Raw genomic sequence first — 20,793 nt, forward strand, 5'->3', positions numbered from 1 at the left:
GTGGGTGGGGCTCTGGGTGGTGGGGCCCCAGGTGGGTGGAGCTCCTGGTGGGTGGAGCACTGGGTGGGTGGAATTCCGGGTGGGTGGGGCACTGGGTGGGTGGAGCTCCTGGTGGGTGGAGCATTGGATGGGTGGAGCTCCTGGTGGGTGGAGCACTGGGTGGGTGGAGTTCCGGGTAGGTGGGGCTCCTGGTGGGTAGGGCCCCAGGTGGGTGGAGCTCTTGGTGGATGGAGCCCTGGGTGAGTGGAGCACCCGGCAACACCTCTGGCGCACACACACTAGTCCTCAAGGTGGAGGCACTCCCCTGGTGCAAGCCCCTGATTTACTCTGGCCGCCGCCCACGGCGGTCTCAGCCCCGGTGTGCAAAGGAGGGGGCTCAGGTGGGAGGGGACACCTGTGCCGCTGCTGCCTGCAGGCCCCGTCCTTCATCCATTTCTGTGCCTTCAGCCCAGCTGAGCTGACTAAAGGAGACCCCACTGTTCAAATCCCAGCTCACCCACTTGCCAGTTACACGGTTGCAGGTGAGTGATTAACCCAGCCTTGAGATGGGGCTAACCTAGCCTTCCTGGCCCAGCTGTCTTGGGGATCAGTCACAGCGTGCGGCCCCCAGCAGGGACTCAGCACTCAGCACCTGGGTGCCTGCCTCAGTATGGGAATTCATGAGGCACCTTCCAGATTACAAAACACCTTCACTCAACATCTCTTCTTATTGCCCAGCAAGGCTACAAAGCAGGGGTGCTGGGTCTGCACTCCACAGGTGGGACCCTGGAGGCCTGCACCACCCCATGAGAACCCGGCTTTGACTTTCCAGGGCTCTCTGATGTCCACCCCTTCACCTGACCCCATAGCAGTGCCAGGTGGAAGGGCTTGAGGTGTCATCCCTTATTACAGATGGGGAAACTGAGGCCCAGAAGGGGAGGTCCCTGTGGGGGACACACTCAGGCCATGACCCGCGGGCTGACTGGCAGGAAAGGAACCCAGGGCTGTGCCATCGTGCAGGGAGCCTAAGGTGGGGGCAGGCCGGGCGGTGATTTGGACCCAGGCTCTGGTGTTGATTCTGAGTTTTGGCTCAGGACCCTCCTCCAATCACTTTCAAATAACCCTGGAAGGGTAACCAAACCCCTTTCACATTACTCTCCTCCCCACGAACCACCGCAGTGGCCCCTGTTTTCTGGGGAGGGGGGAAGGTTCACGACAGCATGTGTTCAGTCTTCTTTCTCGATTTGTACCATCCCCACTGTGATTGCGGTCCAGAGGTTTGGGGCTCAGTTAGTGCAGCTCTGTTCCACCTGGGGTCTCTCGGTTGTGCCTTCTGTGGTCTGTCACCTCCCCACCCCAGGGCTCCAGGGGGAGGGAGGCAGGGTCACGGGCAGACTGCAGCCAGCCAGCGAGCATGCAGCTTGCTGGGTCTTTACACACCAAATCTGTCACTGGCCAGATAATAGCTCGTTCGAGGAAGGGAAATAGAAATATACAGTGCCAGCAGTTCACAAAATATGATTCTCGGCTTGTCCGGGAGCAGGGGCCCGACAATGCTTTTAGTTTCCTTGTCAGTTTCCCCTCTGCTGAGCAGGTGATTCAGTGGGGGCTCAGGCCCGGGGAACAGGCACCCAGATGGGTGGAGAGAGCATTGAGGCGGGGTGGCAGCTTTCTCCCGGGGTTTTATTGCAGTGTCCTGGAGACAAGCCCCATTGGAGGAGCCCTGCGGTGGGATGCAGGCAGCCCCAGGGAGCAGGGGCAGGGGGCGGCCCTACAGGATGTAAGCAGGAAAGATCACCGAGCCCATCGGTTCAGTCAAATCTGTACTGCCCATCCTTCTGTGACGAGGCAGACACACTCGAGAAACTCAGGCACGGCCAGCTCTTGCTAACGGGCAAGGAAGACCTCAGTTTAAACCAGCAAATGATTAAAGTTGAAAATGTACATAAAAACATGCCCCGAATTAATGGGGAAAGTCAGTCCCTGCTCGCTGAGCCGCACAGCTGCATTCAAGAGGACTTGGCGACTTTCAGAGGCAGTGAAATCGGAGCTGCTGCTTCCAGCACTTCTCAGTTGTTGGAGCTTAAACAAGTCGCTTTGCCACACTGAGCCTCAGTCTGCCGCTCCGCAGAATGGGGATAATGATTCCCTCCACTTCCTGGGCTTCCCCTGTAGCTCATCAAGTAAAGAATCTCCTGCAATGTGGGAGACCTGGATTCGATCCCTGGGTTGGGAAGATCCCCTGAAGAAGGGAAAGGCTACCCACTCCAGTATTTTGCCCTGGAGAATTCCATGGACTGTATAGTCCATGGGGTTGAAAGAGTCAGACTTTCACTTTCACTTCACCACCTCCTGGGGCTATTGTATTACAAAGTGCTGATTACACACAGTGTGGACCGAAAAAAAGATTTTCAGTGGTGGCTCCCCATAGGCTGAAACTTCAGTTTACAAAGTTTCTACCGTCATAATAAAAGAAGTGGGAATGTGTAGACAACATCTCTCACGTGCCACACGCCCACCAGGCCCAGTACAGCTATGAGTGACAGCATCCTACTGGGCATGGACCGTGCTAGCCCCATGTTACTGGTGAGGAGGGCAGTGCCCTGCCCAGAGAGGGCACTGGAGGTGCTCAGGGACGCACAGCTGGTCCTCGGTGAAGCCTTGACTCTACTGACTCAAACCGTGAGGGCAGGAACACTCAGCTCTGCCGCTCCTGGGCCAATGGGTCTTAGACACCTGTGCATCAGTGCACAGGAGTCACCCAGGTGCTTGTCGACCTGCTGGGACCCGGGGGTTTGGGGGTGAGGTCCAGGGACACCCCTTTTAATGAGCAGCTCTGGTCACTCCAACAGGGAGTGCCGTGGGCATTCCTCTGAGAAGCCCAGGTCTCGGACTGACAGCGGAGGGTCTGGGAAGCTCGTAGAAGGGGAACTAGGAGCTATGGCAACACAGCTCTGCAAGACACATGGTCTCTGAAATCACCTTGAGTCTGTGGGAAATGAGTCAAATTAAACATTCTTGTGAGAAGTGAATATATCAGGTGAGCTGAGGCAGTGCTGGGCCCCAGAAGAGCCATTAGTCTTCCGGGGACGGCTTTAGGCCTCCATGCAGGTGAGCGGGTGGGAGGCCCAGGGCTCCCACCCAGTCCCCCGCCCCTGCCCTGAAGGTGAGCATTTGCGGGCAGGCCAGGCTGTCCAGGGCTGAGCCACGGGGAGAGCAGAGTGAGGCGCCCAGATGCCCCAGAAAGTCTGGAGGTCTCCCCGAGTCCTGAGGATGAGGGGCAGGGCCGCTGCAGATGGAGGGGCAGCAGGAGGGCAGCTGAACATCCCCCCAGGATGGGGAGGCCGCTTCCCCATCAGTCACCTAGACAGGATGACGAGGACTGTAATTTCTCCAGCTGCAGCCTTCGGGGGAGGGAAAAGGCCCGTCACTCTTGAGCTGGTGAGTGACCAAATGCCTGGCCATCTCACATGTCCGGAATGGGCTGGACCCATGGCAGGTGTGGGGCTCGCCTCCCAGTCCCTAAGGACCTAAGTCATGGGGGTGGGGGATGGGCAGCAGCAGGGTAAAGGCTGGAGGCTGGGCAATGCTCCAGAGGCCAGATGCCAGGCCTGACCTGGCCGCTGTGCACAAGCATGTGGTGAGTCGCTTCAGTCGTGTCTGACTCTTTGTGATGCTATGGGCTATAGCCTGCCAGGCTCCTCTGTCTAGGGGATTCTCCAGGCAAGAATACTGGCATGAGTTGCCATGCCCTCCTCCAGGGGATCGTCCCGACCCAGGGATCAAACCTGTGTCTCTTATATCTCCTGCATCGGCAGGTGGGTTCTTTACCACTAGCGCCACCTGGGGAGACCTGGCCACTGTACCCCGGACAAATCACTGCTCCGCTCAGGCCCTTAGTTTTCTCTTCTGGAAAACAGCAGAGGGCCAGTGAGCTGATCCTGAACCCTGATTCTATGAGGGGGAAGATTCTTGCTGGTGCTGCAAGCATGGTCAGTGTTAGAAACCCTTCACCCAGATCCACCTGGTGCTTGCTGGGACCTACCTGGCTGGGCTCTGGTGGGGGCTGGAGTGGGGCGGAGGTGTTGGGGACACACTAAGGGTCTGGTTGAGCTCTTCAGTTGGTCCCCCCTTCCCTGGAAGGCTGTGGGCATCAAATGGCAGTGGATGGGGTGACCTGGCGGAGGGGGTATGGCTCTCTCTGGCCACATGGCACAGCCGAGGGTGTGGGGGCTTGCCACTGGGCACCACATGACCGTGAACTTCTATTAGCCTGATGACCGTGAACTTCTATTAGCCTGATGGAGGCCACATCCTGCCTCTCCTGTGTCCCCTGGCACGGGAGCACCTGGGAAGCCCCTCCAGGCCTGGATTTGACTCGATGGATGGATTTGACCGATGGAAGGACCACTGCATGCCATGGAGATTACACTAACACCCAGGTCACCAGGATGGCTGCACGAGCTGTGTGACCTTGGGTGAGACTCTCACCTCTCTGAGCCTCATCTGCTTGTCCACAGACAGGAATCACAACAGCCCCTGGCCCTGGGACGGAGTGACGCTGAGGGCACCAGGCACTCAGCAGGGCCAGCAGGTGGTGGCAGCCACCCCACCCACCCCTGCCCAGACCCCGAGGGAGGCACAGACCCCACCTTACCTGGATGAGGCGGCCCTGCTCGCTCTGCAGGGCGCTGAGCCCCTGGCCCAGGGCGCCGTGCCCCTTCCGCAGCCCAGAACACTCGGCCTGTAGCTCCGAGGCCCGGGCAAGCAGCCGAGGGAGCTGGTCCGCCAGCGTGTCCAGCAGCTCCTGCTCCTGCTCACCCGGCAGCCGCGGCTCGGCCTGGCGCTGGCTCAGTGCCCGCAGCACGGAGGCCTGGGCGCCCTCCAGGCGGGCGAAGCCGTCGGCGAGGTCAGGGCACCGCGGGTCAATGAGGATGCTGAGGCGCGAGCTGTCGGCCCTGTCCACGGTGACCAGCGCGCTGTTGGCCCCGGCCGGCCCGGTGCTGACGACGGGCGGGGGCGCCGTGCCGGGCACGCGGGCGTGGTTCAGGAGCAGCACGGCACCGGTGACCGCCACAGCCAGCAGCACGGCGAGGGACAGCAGCACGGTACACAGCACGTAGCTGCAGCTCGGCCGCTGCGGGCCAGCCCGGGCGCGTGGACGCAGAGACGGACAGGGACAGACAGGAGAGAGAAGGAACAGCGTCAGGGGCAGACCCGGGCCTCCGGCTCCAACCCTCGGACGGGGCCCTCTGCCCTTTGTGAAGCCTGGACGAGCCTCCTTCTGGGGCATGAGGGAGGGGAGTCTTGGAAAAACAGCCCCAGAAGGGAGACAGAGAAACAGGCTCCCACCCGCTGCCACCAAAGACGGCGAGCTCGAGACAGCAAGAGAGGCAGGGAGACAGAGATGGGGATGGCGACAAGAGGAACCAGGGCAGAGAGCCAGGAGATAGAGGGACAGTCCCTTCTCCCTCGCTGCCCCTGCCCCAGGTGGGCACATCGCCCCACATGGAGCCCTCCCAGGTCTAATAAGGGCGAGCGGGAGGTGGACTCCCACTCTGCAGCCAGACAGGCCAGGCTCAGGTCCCCAAGCTGTCATTTTCTGCAGGGTGACCTTGAGTGAAGGTCTTTGCCTCCCTGAGCCTCGGTGTCCTCATCTGTGAAATGGGGGCAATGATGACTCGCCTACCCCATAGGCAGGCGCCCGATGCCGTGCACACTCGGGAAGGGGGAGCTGCGATGGTGACACAGCGATGCTGCAAATCATCGCGCTGTCTCAGCGGAATGGATGCCTTGGGGTCATGGGCTGCTGTCACTGACGGTCTTTTCAACCCAGAGCACCCACACCCCGCGTCCTGAAGCCACTGCAGGCCCACGAGGCTGCCATGAGTCCCCAGGCCGGGGATGGCCTCCCGAGCACCTCCCCACCCCCTTTCCTCTCCTGCCTGCCCTTCCTTCCTCCCCCTCTTTCACAAAGCACCCCCGCCACCCCCTGGACCCAGTACAGCTTGTAATTAAAGGAGGCACCGTGATGGAGCACAAATCCAGACTCACTGGCCCGCATCACTCACGGCCCAAGGGAAGCCTGCAGAGCAATCACAGCCTTTGACACACGGGGACACCGAGGCCCAGAGAAGGCCAGGGGCTTGCCCACGGTCACCCTGCAGATGAGAAGCTGGGCTTGGACTGGACCCCCCACCTCCCGCCTCTTCCCGGGGCCAGGAATGTCCAAGCGCTGAATTTGCCCCACATTTTCAACTTTCTGAATCCAAGAGGCATCTTTAAATGAGTTAGTATATTAAAGCACTTGGAGCCATGCCTGGCATACTGTGTTTGCGCAATAAATATTAGCGGCTTTTATTATCTCGTGATCAATGTGCACAGAGCATCTGGAGGTGTCGGGTTTTTTATTTTCCACCCAAAGTGCTATTTCTGTGTCACTGATGCTAGAATGTCCCTTCCCCCCCCTTTTTTTTTATCTCCATATCTCAACATCTCTGACATATGGGAGGATCTTACAATTGTGATTGACAACTTTCTTTCTTGGTGATACATAAAGTAGCCTCTAGGGACGTCCCTGGTGGTCCAGTGGTTAAGACTCCATGCTTCCACTGCAGGGGGTGCAAGTTTGATCTCTGGTCAGAGAACTAAGATCCCATGTGCAGCAGGATGCAGCCAAATTAAAAAAAAAAAACAGCCTCTTATATACAGTGTTTTTCTATGAGAAAATATGGTAGAGCAAATAGCTACTTTTCCCTAAATTCAAATTCTACAAGTAACTCCTGAATCTCCCATTTGGCACCAGAGGAGGAAGGGGTCAGGGGTCTGTGTTGTTGGAGAGACAAGGGAGAGGGTTCCTTAGCCTGTCCTTGCAGTGATGGGACTCAACATTCTACCCCACCTCTCCCCACACCTGCCCAGACATGCTGGGACTCCACACAGTGGGACAATTTATTCCAGCCAGACCTGAACACGTCAGCTTCCCTCCGTCAGCTCTACACAGGCTGCTCCCTCGGCCCGAGGCATCAGCCTCCCCTGCTTCTCTTCCACAGCTAAACTCTCTTTTTTCAGGGCTCAGCTAGATGTCACTTCCTCCAGGAAGCCTTCCTAGACTGTTTCCTCAGCCCTCCTCCCAGTTTGGGTGAGGCTCCTCCTCAGTGTTTCCACAGCTCTTGCTCCCGGCTGAAAAATACAGTCATCACCTTTGACTGCATTCATTCACTCAAACATCCATTCAGTATTACCTGGTGTTCCCCCTGAGCCAGCGTCCAAGCCAGTCCCTGAGGGGTAGCAGTGGACAGTCATGCCAGCCTTGCCCGTAGGGACCTCGTGTCCCATGGACTATGACTCTTACCCTCTTTGGGGGCATGGGTCCCCTTGGAGATGATGAAAGCTGTGGATACAAGAAAGCTAGAATTCTGGGGCCTGCAGAGCCCAGATCTAGGAAACCTGCTCTAAACCGTGAGCCCCCCCACTCCCCCAAAAGGCATAGAGCAGCTGGTTGTTGGATGGATGGAGGGCAGGACAGACGGGCTAGGTCATTTCTCCATGACCTTGTTGGCGTGGGAGGAGGTGAAGGCCCTGGGACCCATGGTGCGTGGCAGGGCAGGGGATCATGACCTCCATGCTGAGCCCTGTGCCCACCCAGGATGGCCTGGCACAGAATGAAGTTTGCCTCCAGGCTGCCCCAACCCTGCCACGAGTCGGCAGGATCCACAGGGGCGGGCATTGCATCATCACCGCTATTACTTGAGTTTATGCTGTGTTCCCACCAGTGAAACCTCCAAACATCCCCTTGTTGAGGTTGGTTACATTTTGCAGATGGGAAAACTGAGGCTCAAAGAGTGAAGAGCCTTGCCCAAGGTCACAGGAGCATGTGAACCCAGGCCTGGGTGACTGGGTTCAAACCCATCGCCTGTTTGTGCGGCTGTTGCTGAGCCATCTGACCACAGTCCTGCCTTGTGGGAAGCCTGGCCCGGTTTGAAACAAAGCCCTGTGTCAGCCAGTGAGTCCCTGTCAGTCCCCTCCCGGACTCCATCGAGAGACACCTTGCCCCGAGCAGCTCTGAGCGCCGTCCTCCACAGGAGAGCGTTAAGGTCCCCAGCTGGGGAGGCAGAGCAGCCAGCCACGTCCCCCATGTGCATCCCCAGCTCCTCTTGGGCATCTGCTTCCACCCAGGCCCTTGGTCCCTGGCGGGAAGGCCAAGGGTGCAGAGGGGGCGCGCTGCAGAAGGCTGCAGGGGGTCCCCCGAGGGGCAGGGGGATGCCGGAGCCTGGAGATGAAACCGGCCACTCAGCAGAGGAGAACCAGTCTTCAGAGATCACCTTAAACGTGAAGTGCTGTTCGCTTTTATAGGCTGCAGTTTACGTGCCTTGCAAAGAAATCTATCCGAGACCATAAGGGGGGCTTCGGGTGCGTGCTGCCCGGCGGAGCGTGTGGGGGGCTGGCGTTTAACTCATCAGCCCTTGGCCGGGGCAGAGCGGTGCATGCCTGGGGTCCCCACCTCCCGGGGCAAGGAGCCTGTAGTTTGGGAAGGCATCCCAGGAGGGGGGTGGGGGGCATTCGAGGAACCCCAGGGTCTGAGACCTGCTGCTAGTGCTAAACGCCTGTGCAAGCTTCTGGCTGGGGGGATGTGGCTTCGTCCCCTGCATCAGCCCTAGTGCTGGCCCGTGGTCCAAGGCGGCCCAGGACGCCCCAGCCAGGGTAGGACATGGTGGGCTCACGCCAGGGGAGGCAGGAGGAGAAAGCCCCGGAGCTGCCTCATTAGAGGGGTGGTATGTGTCCCGACTGCCTCCTCTGAGTCCCCAGCCTCCAGGGATGGCCACGGGGTCTGGCTGAGACTAAGAGAAGGAAGGGCTCACGGCTACAGTGCTCTGCCTGCACTGCACCTCACTTCTTGTTTTTTTTTTTAAGGCCATGCTGTGCAGCATGTGAGATCTTAGTTCCCCAACCAGGGATTGAAACTGTGCCCCCTGCACTGGGAGTGTGCAGGGGGCCACCACCAGGCCACCAGGGAAGTCCCTTTCCCTATTTTTTTAAGGGAGCTGGGTTGTGGTCCCGTGAGTAGGCTGAGACTACACTTCTTGTAGCAAAGTGGGAAGAAGAAAACCTCCCCGAGGGGGAGGCCAGGCAAGGTGAGATCCAGGTGCAGGCCGCTCCCAGCCCCCCATCTCCTAGGAGCACCCCAGCCCCAGAAACCCACTGTGTGGGTCTATGCTGAGAAAGCCAAGGTGCGGCAGTGTGGTCTGAGCCTGGCAGAAACTCAGAGTTGCACCTGGGCTTGTGGATCGTCGCGAGCGGGGCAGCCCAGCCCCTGCCCAGCCCAAAGGCCCTGGGGGAGTCTTCCTCCTCTCTCCCCAGGAACACACATCTGCTGCCCCAGCCAGGCAAACAGCGCCTGACCTGGGCTGGGCTCTGATGCTCTGGCCCTGGCAGAAGGAGGGTCCCAGAGACCACTTAAAAAGAGGAGGTGGTTGTTCTGTTTAAAATTCTGGGTGGGGTCCCAAAGATTTAGGAAGAGGGCCTGCTGGCTCACTCTATGAGTCCTGGGGGAAGAGCTCCCTGTCTTGCCAGGGGCCTCTGAACATGACCCACGTTGAAGGCCATCTGAAGCCTCAGGCCACCAGGAAGTCCCCAGGAGACTGGCCGGAGGTGTTCTAGGGACAAAGAGAAGGGTCTGGGAACTGCCTGCGTCCACCCCTCCCGAAGGAGCTGAGCCGCCAGCCTTGTCACTCCCCATAGAGCACTCAGCTCTGAGTCCATTTCCGATGAGGGAGGGTCTCTTGATGTATCTTGTGAGGGTCTTGCTCACCCTCCCCACCCCCCAGATCTCCAGGCCTCCAGCCCACTGACCCCTAAACCAGGCTCATTCCACTTCAAACCTGAGCCCTCCTGAGAGTTCCACCCAGGGATGGTATCAGCCTCACCAGCCCCCTCCAAAACCGGGGACCTCCCTGGGCTCCCCTCCCTCACCCCATCCCCAGCCAGCACCTGGCTGCGTACACTCTTACCTCCTCGAATCCCCAGGGCCCCTCTGTTCCTATGGCCCCCCAGCCCTGATATGGTCCAAGCCCCATCGTCTGCTTTAAAATCACCTCAACCATCTCCCCGTTAGCCTCCCCACCTCCTCCCAGCCCTACCAACCAATACCCCACCCAGAGGCCCAGGACCCTCCTGATGGCAAAAAGCCCAGGACACTCCGGCCAGACCACTTCGGGGCTTCGGAGGCCTCAGGAGCAGGTCCCGCCCCACCCCCAGCCTCCGCTATTGCACCCTCCCCCAACCCCCACTCCTGCCCAGCTCTCTCCAGCCGCCTGCCTGCATGCTAAGTCCGACTCTTTGCGACCCTATGGACCATATCCCCCCGCCAGGCTCCTCTGTCCATGGGATTCTCCAGGCAAGAACGCTGGAGTGGGTTGCCATGCCCTCCTCCAGGGGATCTTCCCCATCCAGGGATCGAACCCGCATCTCTTACGTCTCCTGCACTGGCAGACGGGCCCTTTACCACTAGCATCACCTGGGACGCCCCCTCTGTCATTTCCCCCAACACACGTTGGTGTCACAGATCCGACAGATGCTGTCCAGCTTAAATGCCCAAGTGGTCTCTGACCTCCCACCCCAGCCTCCGGCCTCCTCATCACTGCCGCACGCTGGTCTGGGGGTGAGTTCCATGGAGAGGGGCCCAGGAAACAGAAGGAGAAGGAAGGCCCTGTTCTCTTCAGCCTCCTTCTCATCCAACCCGGACACAGTGACCTCCGCCCAAAGCCCAGGCAATGAGGACCGAGGCTGCATGGTTTTCTTTACAGTGCCCATCGAGGTTTGTCATAATCCCATGATGCGAGTGTGTTCCTCCCAAGAGACTCTATAGAAGTTCCCAAGGCACAGGTTTACAGCTGTCTCTCCTAGAGGAGGGAGAGACTCTATAAATAGCCACTGAGTGAATTAAATGCAGCAGGGTTTAGGTTAGACATCAAGAAGAACTTCCCAATGAGAACTGTATTCCCTGTCTGGAATATTTTTCGAAGTTTTGAAAATATCAAGAGACACTGCCTGGGATGGTTCAGAGGTTGACCTCCCTGTGGGGTGCTTTGACTCAGGGATTGCTCAGAAATGAGCCTCCCCGCCACCCCCCCCCCCGCCCCCCTGCAACAAGAGGAGATAGTTACAGGGTGACTTTCTGCCCCACACTAGAAGATTAGGAGAATTGTGACTATTTCTGGGTCCTTTTATCTGAGCAACTCCGAACTCCTGGCAAATATCCCACCATCACCTGCTGCCCTAAGGGTGTGAGAGCCCCTTGGTTTCACAGGGGAAGAAGTGAAGCTCTAATGAAGTTGGCACCTTGTCCAAGGTCACTTGGCAAATGAGGAGCTGAGGCCGGACAGGCCCAGGACACAGCCGGCCTGAGGCTGTCCGCAGAAACAGCAACACTTGGATGTAGGCCCTTCAATGGCAGTGGGTACGGTGTGTGCCCTGGGGAACCACGCACTAGGTACCAGAGCCCTCTCCTTGGGAATTACATAATGTGCCCGAGCAGGAGGAGCCAAGGGCAGCCAGCCTCTCTTCCCTTAGTCTTCCCAAAAAGGCTCATCGGCCACCCAAGTTCAAGTCCTGGTTGCAACTCTCAGCCTTAGTTTCCTCATCTGTTTAATGGGTTGATCATTCCTGCTGCCAAACTCTGAGAGTGGTTTGATTCAGAAACGAGAAGTTATGCAGATGAGCACAGCTGGCACTCAGACTGTGGCTTTGGCACCTTTTCTGGAGGAAGTGCCTTGTTAGAGAACCTCAGTCAGAGTCTTCTGGAGGGAACTGGGGGGTCATATTGCTTTCCCTGGTGGGCAAAGGGGTGATCAGGACATTGACAGCCTGGCAAAGGGGTCAGGCTGCTCTGAGAACCACCTTCCTCAAGGGTGTACAGCGCTTTACAGTTTGTAAAGCATACCATTATTTCACTCAGCTCTTGTTAAGTCCTTGTGAAGTGAGGAGGAAGCAGTGATTGCTGTTCCCATTTTACAGATGGTAAAGCCCAGACTCAGAGAGGGGACATAACTTACCCAGTCACAAAGCATGTCAGTGGTGGAGATGAAACTAGAAGCAATGGATGCAAGAAGGCCAGGCCCAAGGGAACCCTGGTTCCCTTTTGATTGTGGGCACAGGAAAGGGCTTGCCTCCTACCTGAAGTTTCAGACAAGCCTGGAGCTGGCAATGGGATAGCCTGTCTAACATGCTGGATCACCAAAGAGGTGGAGTGAGAAGGTGGTGTTTGATATTGGCCCAGGCCGCTGGGACCACAAGCTCTTGGCAGCCTCCGATGCCAAGGGGCAGACAGCTGAGCTCTGGCCTGGTGGCAGTTGGAATATATACCCCACGACGCAGCAGAGAGGCCAGGGCTGACCCAGGAGGCCTTAAAGCCACATTTCAAATACATCCCCCAGAAGCCACCTCCCCTTGAGACACATCAGCACTCGCTGCTCTCCCAGCTCCTTCTGGCCGGGCTTCATGCAGCTCAATTCAGCAAAAATCCCTCAACTCCCGGTCTGAGCTGCATGGAAAGACAGGAGCCTGGACCCAGGGGGAGACCCCAGGATGGGGGCCCAGAAGAAGCATATGTCCAAAGGGAGCTCCTGCTAGAGGAGGGACCAAGGCTAGGGAACAAGGCAGGGAGATAAAGGCAGCTGAGTGGCACAGGCTAACTGCTGCTGGGAATCAAGTTAAAGCCCACGGGGCATCAGGCATCGGGGAGGGCTTCCTGGAGGAGGTGGCATCTGAGTTGGTTTTGAAGTATATGTAGGGTTTCCCTGAATGAAGTGTATGTGTGTGTGTGTGTGTGTGTCTCTGTGTGTGTGTGTTTGGGGGACAATGAGGCAGCAAACGTTTGGAAACAGGCAGTCTGGTGTCATTTGCTTGTTGGCAAATGACAAGCACTCAGTACCTGTAAGGGGGCTCACAGGAAAGGGGAATGGACCAGGAGGTATTGGGAGAGGCATGGAGTCAGTCCCGGCTTTGAAACTTTGCTCTTCCGCTAACATGCTGTGTGACTTGGGTGCATGCCTCGACTTCTCTGCACCACCATTCTCCTGCGACAAGGGCACGTGCACCCCTGCCTCCCCACCCAGGCTGCTGCCGACAGCGAGGTTGTGCAGACGGTTGGGAAAGGGCTTTGCAAAGTGTGGAGGCATGTGGCTCCAGACAACGCTCACTCAGGCTGCCGCTCCCAAGAGAGTGAGGGGCCCGCCAAGGCCCGCCCCTGCCACCCCCCTCCTGCCTCTGCAAACAAGAACTGTTCCTTCCCCAATGACATCTGTCTGGGAGAAATTTGAAATTTAAAACGGGCAGCTCCATTATTTCCTCTCCTTGGCTAGCAGACCTCGGCATCTCGCCTGCCTGCCCCAGTCCCTTGGCAGCCCAGCCTGGGGCGGCCCCGGGGCTGCCCCTCCACTCGGCTTCCCATCCCTAGCCCCCTCTCCGGCCAGCCCTGGAGCTCTGTCCTCACCCCCCTTCCAGTGCACAGCCCTGGGCATCCTCCACGGCCCCCTGAAGAGGGGGCACAAAGCATGGGATGAACAGACCTGCAGCCCAAGGACCTGAGGTTCAAATCCCAGCAGAGCCACAGGCCTGGGGCAGAAGCAACTCTCTCTGAATCCTGCTTCCCTTGTCTTAGGGCTGGAGAATCACAGTATCCAGTGTTCTTACAAGAGGCAAATATTTATTGATCCTCTGCTGTATGGGGGTAGGGATAGGCTGGCTAAAGTGTGAGGATTCAGAGGAGATGAAGGGGAGGGGGTCGCATGCCAGGCGCCTGGCACGGGGTGCTGCCCAGGGTGGGATACTTAGTAAATGGTTCAGATGCCCATTGTAGAGATGAGGAAACAGAGGCTCGCGCTCAAGGGCTGGTGACACTGTAAACTCTGTGGGTCCCTTACTTTCTCTGTGCAGGCGTGCACCTGAGTCCGTTGGAGGAGCAAGGGGGCTCCTGCAGGGGTGCCGCCCCCATCGGCAGCCCGAACCCCAAGTTCAAGTGTCTCCTCTGGAGCCGAGGACGGTGCCCGCCCCAATTCGGGCCTGTCGAGCCTCACGGGAGGTACGCCCCGAACTCCAGCCCGGGTGCCCAGCCCGCCGGCTGCAGCCGCCACCGCCTCGCCCACCGCGCGGGACCCCCGTATCCCCACGCCCCGGGCCCGCGGGTACCTGCGGCTTGTCGCGCGGCCGGTCCTCAAGTTGGGAAGCGCCGCCCATGGTCTTCCACCGGTCGTTGACCATCTTCCGGCAGGACCGCTGGCGGGGACGCTGGGCGAGGCGCGCCGCTGCGGAGCGCAAAGGCGCCGAGGTGGGCGCGGGCTCGCTCTGTTCGCCGGCTTCCCGCCTCGGTGCCCCGCACCTGGACGGCCCGGGCCAGCGGGCGGGTGTGCGAATGTGTGTGTGTGCGTGTGTGTATGCGTGCCGGCGTGTGCGCGGGTGTGTGCGGGCGACAGCGGGAGCGGGAGCGCGAGAGCCGCCGGCCGCCCGCCGCCCGCCCGCCGCTCGCGCTGCGCGCCGTCCCCGCTCCCGGCTCCCGCGCCTCCCCTGCGCGCTCCTCCCTCCTCCCTCCCTCCTTCTCAATCTCCGTGTCTTTTTTGTCTCGGACTCTCTTTGCCTTTTATTGCTCCCCCGCTCTCCCTCTGATACACACGCACACACCGCGGACGGCAATGGGGAAACTCCACCTCCCCAAAGGCTAATTAATAGAGAAGACGCGGGCGGGCCGAGACCCCCGGGGCCAGCCCGGGAGGATAGCAAAGAGCTGCGGCCAGCCCTCCTCTCTCCGGGCCCGGAGGGGCTTGAGAACCCCGGGGGCCGCCTCCTCGCAAACTTCCTCCCGGGCCGGACCCGCGCCAACTCACCGTGCGCGGGGAGCGCGGCGCCGGGCAGGCCCCGGGGTCGCCCCCGAGGGGGCCTTCGGCCGTCTCCGGGGAGTGGCGCCGCGCTCCTCCCGGCCCCCTCAAGGCGCAGGGGCTCACCCTGAGACCCGTCGGGGTCCGGGGGGTGGGGGCCAGCCGAAGGGCGCCCCCTTCGGGTGTCCGAGATATGGGTCCTGGTCCCGGGGCAAGTGCGCCCAGGCCCGGAGTGTCCGGTCACCAGGGACTGCCCGCTCCCGACCCCGACCCGCGAGGCCGGCCCTGGGGGCTCCTCGGCCAGAGCTGGTAGGGCTGCGTCCGGTGCTCGCGGACGGACAGCCGGCCCCACGCCTTCTCGCCCAGGCGGCCCGCGGTGTCGCGTGCGAGCCGCTCCGCGCTCTGCCCGCGCTCGCGGCCGATCGCCCGCATTCCCCGGGCGCGCCTAGCGCTGCCTCGGCCCCCGCCTCCTCCTCTGTCCGGGAGAGGAGGGATTTGTGCCGGGAGGGGGCTTCTTAGTCGCCCCCTCCCACCGGCAGCACTTTAAAAAGCATTTAATCCGCCCGGTGTAGCCTTCAGAGGTAATTGACAAAAGTCCTTAATCTGCGCTGTTAACGAGCTGCTATTGTGACTCCTGACCGGGAGGCGCCCACACGACCGAGGCCGCATTCCCGGCCTGCCGCCCCCTCCCCCGGGCCACCGACTGCCCCTCCCCCGCCCCTCCCTGCGGGGGCCCCCCATCTTCGGCTCCCCCAGCTTCAGAATAGACTCCCGTCTTCCCTTCCCCACGCTTCTCCCCAGAGCTGTGTTCAGGCTCCCGGGGCGCCTTGGCCCACCAGGCTGTTCCCTGGCACCGTCTTCGTCTCTCTCCCACCGGCTGCCAGTCTGTCGCCCCGTACTCGTCCCTCTCCCGGGGCCCTCACGAGTGCAGCAGACTGCCTGGGGGTGGGGGCCCCAGAAAGCTGGGGTTGGGGGGCACTCGCTGCCCCTGGAATCCGAGTGGACTGTCACTCACCCACAGAAGGTGGATTCCCAACCTGCCAGCCGCCTCCTCCTTCCAGAGCTGTCTGCCGGCCTCACCTGCAGCCCACTCCCCAGGCCCAAGGGAGGCAGTCGGGCCACCTGGGAGTTTGGGTCCCCCAGCATCGACTGGGAGTCGGGGACCTGGGTTGGAGTCTTGGTCCCTGGGCTCTTTCTCGATGTCATCTCTCACTTGAGGCCTTTCCAGTAGGTTAAATGGATTGGCAGGGGGGGGCCATCAGCCTTGCGGAGAGGCGTGTGGTGGCCAAGTGGCCTGGGGCAAGCAGCTGTGCCTCTGAGCCTCGGTTTCCCCACGGTTGCTAAAGGGCCAACAGCACCCTCTTCAGAGGGCTCTTGTGAAGTTCTGAGAGTGCGTTGAAACACTTGGCAGGATGAGACCTCAGACTTTCCCACTGTGACCTTGAGCAGATTCCCTGTCTTCTCCAAGCCTGGGTCTCCTCATTGAACAAGAAATCACCACCTCCCCCTTCTAAATGGGGACTTATGAGGTTTGTAGACGTGAGGCGGGAACTGCAAACCTGAGTCCGATTTGGGGAGAGGAGGTAAGCTCCAGAAGTGTTTCTGTACAGACAGAAGGTCACCCTTCTGGAGGACCCTGAGCTGAGATTCTGAGTGGAGGGGGTGCTAAGGGCCAGCAGAGTTTTGGGGGTATCTGCTCTGGATGGGCGGGGAAGACATCCTAGAGGAGGGGGTGGGGTACTGGGCTGTGAAGGTGGAGACACCTGGAATGTTGGGGGCAAGGCATTCCAGGCAGCAAAGCCGCAAAGCAAAGGCAGAGGATGGAAAATGACAGCTCCCCGGCACAGGCAGGTACCAACCAGAGGACACCAGCCAGAGGACCTGCTCCCAGGTCTGCAGAAGGGCGGTTGGACAGGTAAGCGGGGGCCACCTAGCGGCTGCTCATGGCACTGTTTGCGGTCAGCCTGCCTCACACGCTGGGCCACAGATTCCTCAATTTCCTGCCTGCGGGGGTGTGGTGAGTGCATGTGTGGGAGTGGTCTTCACCCATGACCCCCGCTGTGATGATGGCCCCTGCTCAGCCCCCCCAGGAGAAGAGCCCACCCAGAAGAAGGAGCCCGCCGGCGTTTGCTCAGCGCCTTACAAGATGCCCTGTCTGGGGGAGAGGAGGGTCTGCCCTCTGTTTGTGAGCTCCAGATCTATGTGAGCAAAAGGGCAGCTGACCCCATAGAAGGGACAGTGCCCCCGCCTCTAACTTCCTTTGGGCACAGTTGGTGTCCACAGAGCCCCCAGGAGAGCCCAGGTGTGCTCAGTGGACTCAGGGCTGGAGGAGGGCACTCCAGCCAGGACCTCAGCCAGGACCTCAGGGAAGCTGGAACCCGGGACCCCCAGGCTGCTCCGGCACCCCGCCCACTCCTTACACATCGCCTCACCCTTCTCCCTCTGGTTCACTGATTCCCCGTGTTCCTGTCTTTCCTGCCTTTGGCCACTTGGACATGATGGCCGCACCAACAGAAATCCCTCGTGGGGGATTTTTAAATTCCCAAAAGAAGTGCTCTGATTCATCCTGCTCATCTTTTGGAGCCAGGACATGTCACTCATAGGTCATCAGCTGTCTTTGGCCAGGTGCCCACCGTAGTGTGAAGGAGGGGATGGCTGTGGGGTCCTGATGCATGGTACCCCCTTTTCTTTGTAGGGAGGGGGTACAGGACAGGCTGTGAGGCCTGCCAGCCTGAGAGGGATAGAAAGGAAGAGACCCTCTCATCAAGGAGATGAGCGTGGCCAGAGATGCCGGGTGACAACATTCAGGGTTACTGCTGTCCGACTGGCTAGAATCCATTGCCCTTCATTCCTACACTCAGCCCTGCTCCGGGCACAGAGCATCCTCCCAGCCACCCTCATAAGTGAGAGCTATTGTTATCCTTGTTTCACGGATGACAAAATTGACTCCCAAAGGTAAGTTACATAACTTGGGTAAAAGTGCTATTAGCAAAAATGATATAAATAATAGCTACCATTCAGAAAGCATTTTTCATGTGCTGTGTACCATTCATTAGCAATAGATCTTAATTCATGTGGTTCTCCACAAAAGCCCATGGATATTATTGATATACCCATTTCATAGATGAGGCGACTGAAGCTCAGAGAGGTTAAGTCCCTCAGCCAAGATCACATAGCAGCTGACGGAGCCAGAATGTGAACTGGAGTCTCCCACTGCTGGAGCGCGTCTTCCTTTCTTCCTCGCCTCTGTCCTCCTGCTTGGCCAGCGCTGGGCCTGAGCCCAGCACTACGAAGCTGGCCTGTGGCAGGAGCTCAGCACACGTGGGCTGAATGTTGAATATGCTTTGTCTCATGGGGCCCTGGGGACCGGCTGACCGGGAGGTTGGGACCTCTGGCCTTTGTCCACCCAGCCTCTGCCCCGGGCTGCCTAGGGTGCTTGACTCTCACCGTAAGGCTGTCTCAACTTCACTCTGACAGTCACATTTATCATTAAAAATAAATTTATCTTGGCTTCCCATGGCATAGAAAGCTACCGTGCAGTGATTCAATGGGCTTGTCACCCCTCACGGTTAGGCACGGGGAGCGGAACAACTGGATGGTCTCCAGCGCTGGCTCTTCATTTTCTGCGGCTGGAGGCAGAAACGTACAGTGGGCTGACATTTAATTTAGAATCCAACATACCTTGACATAAACCCATAATACAAAGGCGGGGGCGGGGGCGGGGGCTGCCAAGCCCGCGGGGGTGGGGGGGGGGCAGTCCAAATGACAGGGCGGATTTCTTTCATTTTATTTTTTATTTTTGCTTTGTCAACACTGAGTGGTGATGACAGACTAGAGGCCGCGATCAAAGGCAGGAATTAGCATGGAGTGAACGTGCGTGTGTGAGCGTGTGAGCTTTTGGCGTTGATGCGCTGTGCATGGGCGGGGGGTCTGCACCCCGGGGTCCCCTGGGATGCTGTGTGTGGTCACCTCTGCCGCCAGCCTGTCGGAGGGTGCCAGGGAAATGCAGGCTGAGGCTGAGGCTGAGGCCGGAACCCAGCAGGATAACTCGGGCCTGGCGGGCGAGACGGGACCTCCCTGTGGGTCTCAGTGTCCCCAGCCCTCTTCCCACGTCCTCTGAGATCAGCGCTCTGGAAATACGGAGCAGGGAGGGAACACTGGTATTTTTAAAGCTAGAGGCAGAATTCTGGCTTTTTATTCAGCAAAACATCCCGATGGACTACTTGGGTGTAAAAAGCTGAGGCTCAGGCTTCACTGGGGAGGGGAGGGCAGGACCTGGAGAGGCGGGGAGGTAAGAAACTCAGGGAGAAATGTGGTTTCGGCAGAAGCAGCTGGAAGGGGAGGGGATGTGGGGGAGGGGAAGGGAGGCAGAGGGAACCAGAGAGGGAGGGACTGAAGCCCACCCAGCCGCATGGGGGCCTGGGGAGAAGGCTGGCCTGGGAACCCCAGCGCTGATGTGAGTGTGAGCAGGATGTTTGTGGTTTCCGAGCTGCGATACAGGAGAGCGCATCTGTTATCCCCCAGTCTTTGGTTAAGAGTCTGCTTTGCTCAACAACCTGTGTTGGAAAGGCTTGGGAGAAATGAAGGGAGTGGGCCCTGCCCCTACCGAGATCAGCGCAAGGCACAGTTAAGGGTCGGCTATGGCAGGGGACGGGAGGGATGCTACGGCTGTGGTCCAGAATTCAGGCCAAGCAAGAAATCCAGCCGGCAGGTGACTTAAGCTTTCGTTATAGAGGAATTAGGATAGGTGCTGTTTTACTGAATGCCCGCTACGCACCACGTAGGTGATTTGAATTTTCTCATGGAAACCCTGGCCGGTACCTAAGAGGCAGATTGCTAGCATTTCTTATGCCACTTCACAGATAAAGGAACAGCTGAAGCAGGCGAAGGCTGAGTGCCTTGCTCAAGGTTATACATCTGATAAACGTCACAACATCAATTTGACCTCCGTATTCTGGTCCCAGAACCCACTCCTTTAGAATTCGGGGACCCCTGTATGGTTAACCCTCAGGTCCCCAATGTTTGTTGTTGAATGAAAGAAACTGGGTGTAGAAAAGAAAATATCTTGCAACCAGTGGCCACATCCCAACCTACACGTGGCCAAACTTTCAAAGACGGCGTGCCTGTTTCTCTGCTTGTCTCCTGGTCTCTGTGCTATGATACTGGTTCACCATCTCGAGTCCCTGCACCATCTCAAGTCCCTGCTAATTCTGTTGGTCGTTGAGTCTGCCGACCCTCACTCGTGGTGACTGCTTCCCCGCGTGTTCTGTAATTTTGGATCGCGTGTTCCAACTTGGTCAAAACTTTATCTTTGGGAATCCAGTGTGTTCTGAGCTGAGAATCTGTCCTTCCCGGGAGGAATGGCTTTTGTTTCCATTAGATAACCGAAGATACTTCAAACTCAGAGCTACTGTAAGTTCTTATCTTGTCTATAGAACGAATTCAGACCCCAGATCCTCATGAAAACAGATTTCTGTTTGGTCATCCAAAGTGGAAACTTTTTCCTGGGCCTTTTCCCTTCCCAAGGTGGAATTTTTCCTAGTCTGCCCATCTCCAGGCAGGTTCCCTGGCCCCTGGTTCTTCTTGGTTTCTGGCCCCTGTTGATTCCTTCTTTATTTTTCAGTCTAACTACACATTTAAAAGAAGATCTGCGATATCATATCCAACTTTTGCTGCTTTGTTGCTGTTGTAGTAGGTGTCTGGGGTGGTATTTAGTCACTAAGTCCTGTCTGACTCTTTGTGACCCCCTGGACTGTAGCCCGCCAGGCTCCTCTGTCTGTAGAATTCTCCAGACAAGAATACTGCAGTGGGTTGCCATTTCCTTCTCTTGGGGATCTTCCTGATCCAAGGATTGAGCCTGGGTCTCCTGCACTGCGGGTGGTTTCTTTACCGACTGAGCCACCAGGTAGGAGTCTAGTCCACCATATTATTAAAAACACAAGTC

General features: G+C 58.5%; 1 protein-coding gene across 1 annotated transcript in view; it reads right to left on the minus strand.

Moving 5' to 3' along the window:
- FIBCD1 (fibrinogen C domain containing 1) overlaps positions 1-14,507 on the minus strand; it is a 35,055-nt gene extending 20,548 nt beyond the window's left edge. The window contains exons 1-2 of the mRNA XM_027556588.1: positions 14,167-14,507; positions 4,637-5,116 (exon numbers count right to left, since the gene is read on the minus strand). Of these exons, the coding sequence (XP_027412389.1) occupies positions 4,637-5,116; positions 14,167-14,238 (552 nt within the window). The 5' untranslated portion in view covers positions 14,239-14,507. The remainder of the gene's footprint in view (positions 1-4,636; positions 5,117-14,166) is intronic.
- Positions 14,508-20,793: the final 6,286 nt, after the last annotated feature.

Source organism: Bos indicus x Bos taurus, chromosome 11 (genome assembly GCF_003369695.1).
Source record: "Bos indicus x Bos taurus breed Angus x Brahman F1 hybrid chromosome 11, Bos_hybrid_MaternalHap_v2.0, whole genome shotgun sequence".
Classification (NCBI taxonomy): Eukaryota; Metazoa; Chordata; class Mammalia; order Artiodactyla; family Bovidae; genus Bos; species Bos indicus x Bos taurus.